This window comes from Pygoscelis adeliae, unplaced genomic scaffold (genome assembly GCF_000699105.1).
Source record: "Pygoscelis adeliae isolate BGI_AS28 unplaced genomic scaffold, ASM69910v1 Scaffold420, whole genome shotgun sequence".
Taxonomy (NCBI): Eukaryota; Metazoa; Chordata; class Aves; order Sphenisciformes; family Spheniscidae; genus Pygoscelis; species Pygoscelis adeliae.
In genome coordinates this window covers 948413-959381 of record NW_008823871.1, presented here as the reverse complement: position 1 = coordinate 959381, position 10969 = coordinate 948413, and the positions used below count along the sequence as shown (strand labels likewise).

The 10969-nt window shown below is 53.3% G+C and overlaps 1 protein-coding gene across 1 annotated transcript in view; it reads right to left on the bottom strand.

The window, feature by feature from the left end:
- Nucleotides 1-3190: 3190 nt before the first annotated feature.
- IGHMBP2 (immunoglobulin mu binding protein 2) overlaps nucleotides 3191-10969 on the bottom strand; it is a 44041-nt gene continuing 36262 nt past the window's right edge. Inside the window, exons 11-16 of the mRNA XM_009333998.1 lie at nucleotides 10045-10139; nucleotides 9542-9665; nucleotides 6610-7443; nucleotides 5721-5905; nucleotides 4914-4987; nucleotides 3191-3326 (exon numbers count right to left, since the gene is read on the bottom strand). Coding sequence (XP_009332273.1) covers nucleotides 3191-3326; nucleotides 4914-4987; nucleotides 5721-5905; nucleotides 6610-7443; nucleotides 9542-9665; nucleotides 10045-10139 — 1448 coding nt within the window. The remainder of the gene's footprint in view (nucleotides 3327-4913; nucleotides 4988-5720; nucleotides 5906-6609; nucleotides 7444-9541; nucleotides 9666-10044; nucleotides 10140-10969) is intronic.

Here is a 10969-nt window from a genome sequence, read left to right as displayed (position 1 = left end):
GCTCCCCAGCGGCCTCCCGAAATCAGTGGTGCCCCCGAATGTGGACCCCAAGGGGCTCCCAGGGAGGGGGTGAATTTCTTTGGAAGGTGGTTTCTGGTTGAATGGGGGGAAAAATGGAGAGGGGGTTGACAAAGTGCCGGCACGATGTAGTTTCTCTCAGTGTGTGTGGTTTTTCTGTTGGGTTTTGGAGGGATTTTGGTGTGCTGCACCGGGGCTGAAAGGTTTCCAATGAGGATGGAAAAAGGGAAAAGTAACAGCAGCAAAAGCAATTGTTATTATATATGGTTTTTCCTTCCATCTTTTTTTCAAGCAGAGTAAATCTCTGCCCGTCTCTGTGCTGGCTGCAGAGGGGTGTCTGGACTTGACGAGTGGTTTTTCACCCTCTTGGGTTTGAGGTCAGATCCAGGCTGAGAGTCATCCCCTAAAGGTCCAACGTGATCGGGGTCAGCTTTTCCCACCCTGGCCCGTTTTGCCAGCTAAACTAACCCCCAGGCCTGCTCATAACAGCACGGCAAATTCCTGTTCTTTTAACGCAGATCTCATGACTGGGGATTATTTTTTACAGTCCCTAGTCCTGGAGTCACGCTTTGACTTGCTCATCCCAAAGCTCGCTTGTTCTATCTGAACTCTGGGTGCAGAGAGGAACGTCTTGGCCCTGTAACCGAAGGCAGACACAGACACACCCCTAATTTCCTAGTTTTTAAGCCCAACTCCTGTTTCAGGGGGGAGGGGAAAAATCTGTTTGGATCCTGTCTGCCCGTGGGCTCCTGGCCCAAGCAAGGACCAGCCCCTGGGCAAGGTTTGGGGTTTTTTTCAGGGGGGAGCCGATGCCCACCCCATCTTCTGGAGGGTGACAGATGGAGGGCTCTGGAGCTCCCCCATGGCACGGGCTGGTGGGCAGAGGATGCCCTGGGGGACGCATCCCTTGCTTGCACTGGAGCCTCGGCTTTTCTCTGCCTGCAGACTGCTAGCAGAAAGCCAGGCAGGGAAATCTGGGGGTGTTTGGGGCTGTTTGCCAGAGAGCTGGTGCCAGGGGGTGAGCATGGTCAGGGATGTGGCTGCTTGAATGATTTTAGCAGGAAAAAAAAAATGAATGAGCCATTTATCCCTGATTAAAGATAACACTGTGGTGGTACCCTCAGCTGGCAGCAGTTTTCCTTTCCGCTCGTCTGTCTTCTCTGCCTGACCTTTGTTTTGGGAAGAGGCTGTGATTTCTCTGTTGCGTCCTCCCCCTCCGCAGCCCCTCGCAGGCACTGCTCTGGCTCTTTCCCGCATGTATGCCCAGCACTGCTCACCGATGCACCGATTTTCTTCTCCCACACTCCGTCTCTTCCTCCTCCCCAACTTTCCTTCCAGGAGTCCCGATGTCCCATCTGCTGTCGCGCGAGCCGGTGCCATCCCTCTGTGGGCTGACGCATGGCCGGTCCTGGGGACCAAGGCACGAGCCAAGGCGATGCTTGGAGCCGAGGCAGGTGCAGGCCGGGTTTGCCCGGGGCGGGGGCTGCAGCTGGAGGGTTTTTCTGAAGGATGAGGTTTACTGAAGGAGGAAGGTTTTTTTGGAAGGTGTTCACAGCCAGTACTAAGAGGCACTGAGGTTTGGGGGAAAATTTGCTTATTAGCTACCTCATTTAGCATTTGGGAAGAGAGAGAGACATAGAAATGCTTGGCTATCTTGCAGCCCCTGCAAACTGCTGAGCCTTTGGTCAGGATGAGATGAGTGCCTTCCACTGGTGCTGAAATCACCGGTGGGCAAGACCTGCAGTGTTCAGCCCCAAAATGATGGGCCGTGTGTGGTTTGGGGCTTTTTATTGTGCCCCTCTCCAGCCATTCCTCTGTGGAGGCACCTTGGCACCTTTTTCTTCATCCTGGGGCTGGCATGTGCCACCCTGGGGACAAAAAATGGCTGCTTGAGCTATTCCTCAGGGGCTGGTGGACCGTGCGCGATGCATCGGTACCTGCTCAGAGCCATCAAGGAGAGGGGAGAGGGCAGGGGGCGGTGAGTGACGGAGAGATGCTTTGGCGATGAGGGTCAGCAGGCAGAAAACAGTGTGGGAGATAGATTAGTTTGGGGGGGGGGTACAGGAGCAGGGAACGGGTCCAGGAGGGATGGGCGATGCTGACCGCGAGGCTCCCCCCTGCCTGGGAGGGCTGCACAAAACTCGCACGGCTGTACCCTGCCTTCGCTGCTGTGGACTTTCCCAGTGGACGTCGGCCTCCAAGGAGCTTTGCAGCAAGGGCAGGACAGGGAAAAGAAACGCTTCTCCTCAGCAGGTCTGGGAAGCGTCGTGGAAGGGAACAGCACACAGTGGGGAGAGAGAGACCTCACCAGTGCTACCGAGAGGGATGGCCAGCAAAGGCAGTGGACGGCGGCTGTCCCAGGGCAGCAGGCTGGGTGTTTCGGAGCAGCTTGCCGTGGTGCTGGTGATGTAAGGACTTGAGGCCTCTCTGTCCCCACGCAGCCCCGGAGCAGGGTTGAGCCCTGCGTGGGCCACATCCTGCAGTAGGGCAGAGGCTGGTGGGGCTGAGCCCGCATCCGGCGGCCCCTTTGCATGGTGGGGAGGGGATGCAGCCCAGCTCTGCCTGCTCCCGAAGGGCAACCTGGGACTCTGGGTCTTGCAGGCTGCAGTGTGGACACGCCGGTCCACTCTAACTCCAAGCCGTGCTGGGAGGATTGCTGGACTGGGAAAACGGAGCTGGAGGCATCCATTTTCTTAGTCATCCTCCCTGGAGGAGAGGGTCACCCAGGGTTTTCAGTTCCTCCCACGTTCCTGCTCACAGACACTTATATTTTTACTGTAGCAGGGAGAAATGTCACAGCAACAGCTGATTGCTTTAGGTGTTTTAATATGTGCATCTTTACTGGCGTTCTCCAGCATTCTCTCTCTCTCTGTGTACATCCATTACTTTGTCAATAAGGATAACCGGGACAAATAAAGCTGCTCTCTTTCCTCCGTCTCAGCATTGTGGTTTAGGGAAAGCCCAGTGACTATTTATTCCGGCACACTGGCTCCAAGCTGTCTACCACCCAAAATGAGAGCTCCCATTTTCCTCTCGGGCTCAGCACGGCCCTGTAGCTTTATGCAGTCTGACCTGTGACTTCAAGGTTAAAAAAGAAGTATTCAGATCCTTCATTTCTCCTTGTCTTTCTTTTTGCTCTTTCTCTGGCTGGTCAGTTCACTGAGCTTCTTATCTAGGCGCCGCTGGAGATGGGCTCTCTTGGCTGGGTCCAAGGACTTGTCTTTGGAGCCGCTCCCGGGATAGAGAACCCCTTCTCTGCTGATCCTCTGCCGCGCGTGGGCCTTGGCCTTCTCCCCACAGCCGTGAACCTGGCGGAGAGAGAAGAGACACTGGTGGCAGCCGGGAAACAGGGCAGCGATCGCGTAGGTGGGGATCAGGCGATTTTATTCCCAGAGCCTGGAATTCCTCTTCCAGCTGCTTTGCACCCCTCTAAAACCATCCCCCATTTATTTATAGCTCCTCTAACAGGAAGCAAAATATAAAGGTAATTTTTCTCCTTCTGGAATCTACACAGCAGGTAAATCATCCTTTTGGACGGTTTAAGCGTCTCCTTTCAAAACTTTAAACATCTGGGGGAAGCTCACACTCGTCGTGAACAGCCGGATCTTTTACGGTTCTCGCATGAGAGCTAGAAATAGTTAAAACTGAGTTCCCAGTTACGTTCTCTGCTAATATAGTATGACTTGGGGGAAAAAGGAGTGAAACAGGAAAGGTGACTTGGGAAATAAGAGGAGACCTTTTTAGCCATATAGCTGCTGCTTCAGTGTAATTATATCTGTCTTCTGTATCGGAATAAAAAAAGCTTCATAATGCTAATTCTGTGCAGGCAAACCTCTTCCAAAACCCATCTGCGCTGAAGCCCAGGCCATGTTTAAGGTGCGTTAAGTCAAGTTCAACACCATCCTGAATCATCTCCCCCAGGTCTAAACTAGAGATCCTAAAAGTTTACCCCTTCTGCTCGGTCCCTCCCAAAGTCATTTGATGTTTTCATGAACATAAGCTGATCTGAGGATCCCAGCCCGTTCTTTCAGTGCCGTGACAAACCTTCCTGTCCCTGTTAGTGCTGCCGGAGCAGGCTGTCAATGGCCGGGAACAGCCGTGCACAGCACCTGGCACGCGGCTCCTAGCCAGGACTGGGATTTCTGAGCCTGCTGCCCGATCTAAACCGGCCGTAGCTAACAGTCCCTCCAGACCAACTTCAAAACGGGCAGTAACTCCTGTGTCAGCAGGTGCTGGAGCGCAGGTTGAACATCATTCAATGGGGTCCGCTGTGCTAGGGGGGCACAAGCTCTTTCTAAACAGGGACCCTCCATATGCAGAGGCTCCACTCCCTCCGAGATGGCTCCAGGTATGTGCCAGCCCCTCTTAGGGCCAGGCATGGGTAGGAGGTCCCAGGCTATTTCACATCGAGGCCTGACAACATCTGGAAGAAGGGCTGAACTTCAAAAAGCAAGAAAAACTCGTTGACGTGGATTTTATCCTTCCAATCGTTTCTCGTTGGAGTTCTCATTACAATTCAGCAGGGAGAGGCAATTCTGCAGGAAATAAATTTATATCCCAACTGGATTGTGAATGACTGTAAACACAACTATTCTTTGCCATGGAAACAGATAGTACTTGACAAGGGGAAAATCTATGCTGAGGATTTATAGGTCAGCTCGCTAAACGCTGCTAAGCTCTGGGAGGTTCCACGCAGCAAAGAGCTATGTCTGGGTGATGCAGGATGAGGGACGATGGGCACAGGAGGCTGCAGCTAAATGGAAAATCGTCACCTCTCAGCCCGTGTACTTGTCACAGCCGCCACCCAGCCACGTCAGCTCTGCCCACAGGACTCAAACCCTGAGACCAGCTTACCATGAAGCATCACGCTGCCAACCCTGGAGGCTTAAACTTACCTGCCTGCCTCTGCACCCGAACAGAAAGATGAAGCCTGACACCAGTTTAACCTTAGTTTCCCTCCTTCCCAGATCTGGGGAGAAAAGGGCTGTCAAGCAGCTACGGAGTAACAGCAAGGAAAAAGCTGTTGGTTCAGTGGCCATCACAATACTACTCTCACAGAGGTGCTGGACATTACAGGGCTGCTGAGATGCCTGCTTGAGAGTCCTCCACTGCAGGAAAGTAGAGCAGAGGCTGAGGGACTGCTGTCACTCAGGTACGGATGGGAGCTAAAGCTGAGGCTGCGCAGTGTGGAGCAACTCAGCTCCAAGCCAGCAAGGCACTTAAGGAAATTGCTAACCAGGCATGCAGCACTGCTCTGTGCAGGCTCGAGCTTTGACTTGTCCCCAGGCTGCAGAGGGAATTTGCCAAGAGCTGGGAATCGAGTGTCCAGGCTCCCTCAAGTCACTGCCTTAAGCCCAAGCCTCTTCATTTCTCCTTTCTGCCTTGCTTTATCTGCGCGACCCGGGAGTGTAAATGCCAGAGAATGGTAAGGACAGGCACAAAGCAAGGGCAGGGGGAAGAAAAAGCTCTCGGGAGGAGGCATGCAGAGCCCACGTGTTAACGCCTGGCAGCCCTTTCTACCTGCAGCTCTAGCAAAAGCTCTGACAGAGGGTTCTGCTTTGCACTCCTTGCAAGGAAATCCTGCCTAGGGAGCTCGATGGAGAAAATTCCCACGTTAAACCCATGTCGCTTGGCACATCCTGCTCCTCTCCAGCCCCCTCAGTGCTCTGACCCCTGGGCAGGCTGCCCGGCCCCACGCGTACCTCCGGGATGTGATGGCTGAGGCAGTAGCACCTGTTGCAGTGGAGGCAAAGCTGTCCCAGGGTTGTAACGCTGGCTTTGCAGCGGGGGAAGCCGCAAGTGTTGTCAGCTTTAATGGCCGCAGAAATCAGAGCGTCGATATCTTCTTCCGCCATGCTGTCTGCTCCACTCTTAACTGATGGCTTTCCTGGGGAGAAGACAGGGGAAGAGACCTGGCCATTTCACCACCTGCTTAGAAGTTGAACAATCCAAGCAACCCACAGCTACAGCCTGGGCTAGTGAGGAGCAGCACGGGTCCGGGGAGTTGCTGTTTGCAGCGACTGGTATTTCAGCCCCTGTGAGACCCATCGTGCCAGTAAACTCTGGCCTGTGTTCAAAGGCACTAGTAGGAGCTCAAGGCTCCCACCCGCAGCATGACTGGGTGCCTCCCTCTGCTAAAAGGGGGCTGGGGGAGAGGGAGGGACCACGTCTGGCAGGGAGGACAGCAGCTCCTGGCTCTGTTTTCCCCTGCCTCCGCGTTCAGGAGGCAGCCGTGTCCTTCGGTGTGGGCCAGGTACTTCTCTTAGTTCCTCTCCCTACATTAGGGAGCCTCCAATATAACTCCTAAGCCTCTCTTCCTGGGAAAGGGTCCCCAGCATTTTTCTTTTAACTTAAGAAATGTGCCTCCAGGCATCCAAAACCCCTCTCCGGCAGATGCTACAGCCAACTGATGCGTGCTCCTGCCAGTTCTCACATCTCTGACAAGCATCAGAGAGCTTTCCAAGAGCCACATCCCATGCTCCACGCACGTAGGCAAATCCCAAGGCCTGGAGGCAAAACCATGGGGATTAAGTAGCACGATCCATTCAAGGAAGACCATTAATTGTGCTGCTAGGAAAGAGAGCGACCTACCTTTGGCTTCGCTTTTGTCTTTTTTCCTGCTGCTGCCCTGAAGGCTGGCACTGGGCTCTTGAGCCTTCCTCGCTGCCTCCTCCCGTCTGGCTTTCTCCCTCTGAACTCTCTCCAGGTGCAGGGTTTTCAGGTCCACTTTCCCTGAGCCCTGGCTGCTCCTTTCTGGCTCAGCAGGGACAGGAGTTTCCCTGCTGGGATGTTGCGGCTGAGGAAGGGGGAGCTGCTTGCTGGGGCGGGCGGCCGCGGGTGGCGAAGGCTCAGCAGGCTCTTTCTTGCGAACACTGATGTACCGGTCCCTCCCTTCCCCAGTGCTCACGTGCTGCAGCCCATACTCCTCCGCCATTAGGTGAACCAGCATCCGATCGTGAGAATTGAGGGACGGGGGGAAATCCAACTGCGCCTCGCTGCTCTCCAGGAAGGCCACCAGCATGGCCTTGAATCTGTCGGCACTGTCTTTTGTCCCCGGGCTCTCTCTCCTGGGTCCGCTTGTGTTCGGGGAGAAACGCGCTTCTGGCTTCTGGCACTGTGGTTTGGTTGCTGCTGCTTTGAGTCTCCTTCCCAGAGGCAGCTGCGGTTTGGGGCCAGATGCTGTGGGGAGCTTTGCGCCCTGCTGCCGCTCACCACGGCCCTCCTGAGTGTAGTTTTCGGGCACGAGGTTGTCGAGGTACTCGAAGGCTGTGCGTACCTCCCCGTGCTGGCTGAAATAATCCACCAGCCGCTTCAGAAAGGCTTGGTTGCTGACGGTGCGGGTGTCACAGATGACAACCACGTGGCGCCGGGCACGGGTCACCGCTACGTTTATCCGCCGGTCTTCTGCAAGAAAGCCCACCTCGCCTGTGAGAAAGAAACCAAGGGGCTCAGGACTGTCAGTGGGTGCAGCGTTGGTGCCAGGTCTAGATTTGGCCCAAACAATTGAAGGGTTGCTTAGCCGAAGGGTGGGAGTCAGCGTTTACTGGACTCTGGTCCCTGACTCACGCTGTCACCCTCATCTTTGTGTCTCCATTTCACCACCTGCAAGCCAGGGCTAGGGCTCCCCACTTAGTTCCCGGGATCAGGAGGAGGATGGATGGCACATGGAGAGGAGAAATATTTTCCTGGGTGGCCCACACCACCAGATCAGGCTGGGACCTGGGAGCAAATGCAACATGGGGCAATGTGGAAGAGGCTCACCTTGTGACAGAAGAGGAACTGCAGGTAAAGAAATACACCCTGTCCTATACAATTCCCCCCCACCTGCCCCCAAACTCTCGACGGTTCTGAAGTAACAGCCATTTAGGCAACTCTGCAAGGTTTGCTTAAGCTCTCTGGCTATTTTCTCAAAGAAAAGCAGTAAGAGCTAGCGAATGCCAAGATGACTCAGTGAGGATCAGCTAGCGAGAAGGGTAGCGTGGGCGGCTTCTGAATTTCCAGCTCCTGGGGATAAAGGGAGGCCAGTCGGGAAGAAATTAATGTCTCCGCCGGTGCGGTGACCAGCCTGGCTCTGTTTCTGCCTTGCCTTGCTGCGGCTGAGCAGTCTAGTTTGAGCTGCCTTTGAGGAACAGGGTGTGGGCGATTCCCCTCTCCGTGCTCTGCAGCTTAGAGAACAATACCCAGTTTCTTTGATGTGGTTTTGCCTGACTGCAGGGGCAAATCCAACTCCTCTGATCCGGCAAGAGGGTTTCCTGCTGGATCAGGAATGGCTGCAAAGGGACAGGCACTGCCGGTCAAGGTCCCTGGCCTCCTCTGAGCTGAGAAATGCAGCTGCAAAAAGGGTATGGATTTCTCCCAAGGGTCTCAGAGGGCGCTAACAACATTTCTTGTGCCCCATGCAGACCAGAGCCGTGCCCAGACACCATGAGAAGCTGCCTCGTGCCCCCAGGAAAGCAAGTGATTACTGTACCGCATCTGAGCTTTGGCTGCTAGCCGTGCACGGGAAGGGGGCAGGGGGACGCACGCCTTCACAGAGGACACCAGCTCCCACTGAGCAAAGGCGAGGTGAGTCATTCATGAATAAGGACTATTCTTAGTCCTGTCCCCCACCTCCATTCTCCCCCCAACGATGCTTTTCTTGCTCTAGGCTTTCTTAAAAAAAAAAAAAGCCTCCTCCCTCCATGCATTTTTTTTGGGTTTTTTTTTGCCTTCTAGACATCAGCACTCCCAGCACATACACAGTGTCTCACCTTTAGCAGCATTAGCAGCAAAGGGAGTGCAGCAAGGGATGTGTCACGCTGCGGGTTTGAAAAGGGCAGCGATCCATGCATGGGAGAGGTGGTTCACGGAGTGGTCCCACTCAGCCCCTCCGCTTGAGCTGGCTGCCACAAAACCCTTCAGCACGGGCTGATGGCTCCACAGAAGGAGCCTCGCGGCTCCAGGGCAGCAGCTTTTTTCCAGCTATTAACTTTCGCTGCAGCTGCTGATAGGAAAGAACTTGATTTTCCACTCTAGGTTTTGCTCCCAAAATAAGCATTTTCTGTGCATGACTTGTAATGCCAGCTCCTGCTTGCTTTCTTCAGGGAAGTGACCCAAAATAGGCTCCAAACCCAAGAAATAAGCCCCCCAAATTTTCATTTTTTGTGGGAAGTGCTCAGCACTCCAGTAAATGTGGTGCTAACCTGACAGGTGCCATTCTTAGGACCCCGGTCTAAATAATTTCTGAGGCCTCAATAGCCAGGAAACCTTCAAAGTAAGCAGTCCTGGCTTCCTTTTTACCTGCTACCTAGCATGGGAGCCTTCCTCTGCAACTGTGACAGCACATATACTCGTTCATTAAAAAAAAAAGTCTGAAAAGGAAGGTTCTTGTCAATAAATGCATTCAGAGCAAAGTGCTAGAGACCGTCAGAACTGCGATTAAACCACAGCACTTGGCAATACGATGAGCAACCTTTGAGCAATCACACAGTTCCCATTTCTTTCCCATTCCCCATGGAGTAACTCTCCAGCAGTGAACTCTTACCTTTCCTGTTGGATCTCACGAACGACAGGATCACTGCCTCTTTCTCTCTTCCTTGGAAACCATCAACTGATTTAATTTCTAGCTCTGGGTACCTGTGGCAAAGGTGCTCTCTTAGCATGTCCACCTGAAAAACACATGATAGACATCTTTTAAAGAAAAGTGCAAGGTGAAAGGGATTAAAACGGCACTGTTTTGGTAAAGTCCCTTCCTCTCAAACCCACAAGGATGAGCGCCCACATCTCCCGAAGGTCAGCACTGAATCCTGAGGCTGGGAGTGGAAAATACCTAACACCTCTTCCCTCCATGGCCTCAAGCTGCTTACATGTGGAGAAGTTGGCCACAAATGCTGATTATACCATTTGGCTCTGCTGACTTGCACCTTCATCTCTCTGAGGACATTCTGGTATCGCTCCTGGAGATGTCAAGGTTTGAATCCACCTCTGTGCACTTGCTCTGCGTGCATGAGGAAAGAGAGAGGAGACGCCAGGAGAGGGTCATCTCACCTGGAGGTTGTAGGGGGCCACAACAGCAATGTCTTGTGCCTTCACACCAGCTTCCACCAAGGCTTGGATGTGCAAACTGGCCAGCTGCACCTCCCCTAGGGCAGAAAGCAGAAGGGGGTGGTGATGGGAACAGGCTGGCAGGCAGAGGCTGAAGCCACCGGCTTGGACATGCTGCAGCTCAGAGAAATTTTCCCACTTCCCCTTATACAGCAAGGAAAGGCTAAGGGAAGTCCTGCCTTCAGTCCAGCATTGCGCAGGGGTAACGATTCCCAACCTGGCTTGCTTGGCTTAGACGGTGATGTGCTACACAGCCCCATTCCCAGGGCCGCACAGCACTTGCCTCTTGCCTTTCCAAGTCACCGGCTCGCTTATGCTTAAGAAGAGTTTTCTGAACAGCACTTGGCTTTCTCTGGCCTTCCTGTATTAATCCAAGAGATCAATGATAATCCAGGCAATAGATTATTTTCCCTCTGAAATGAGACCCTAGACCTCACTAAAAATTAAATTCTCTGCTCTGCAACTGGAAAAACTCCACCTTTCCTTTTTAGTCTGCTTTTTCAAGTCCCTGCATTTCTAAACCCCCATGACCAAATAAACAAGCTTCATGCTCAGATCCATGTGCTCAGACCTTCCAGAGGCTGCAGGCAGCCTGCCACAAACAACTGGCTATTCAGGATGGTGGCTAGTTCAGAGATATCTAATGAGGACAAATTAAATGCAAATGTGAACTATTTCGCTGGTTTACTGGCTGGACTGACTTTACCCTCCATTTTGCAGCAAAACACAGGTATAAAAACCCAGAATCTGCAGTATGCTGCTCCAAAAGGCTGCCTCCCAAATCTTGGGAGACGTGCATTTAATCACCTGCTCAAACTCCCTGAGTTATCTTAGACAAGTCTTTTTGGCTCTCCATTTGGGGACAAGA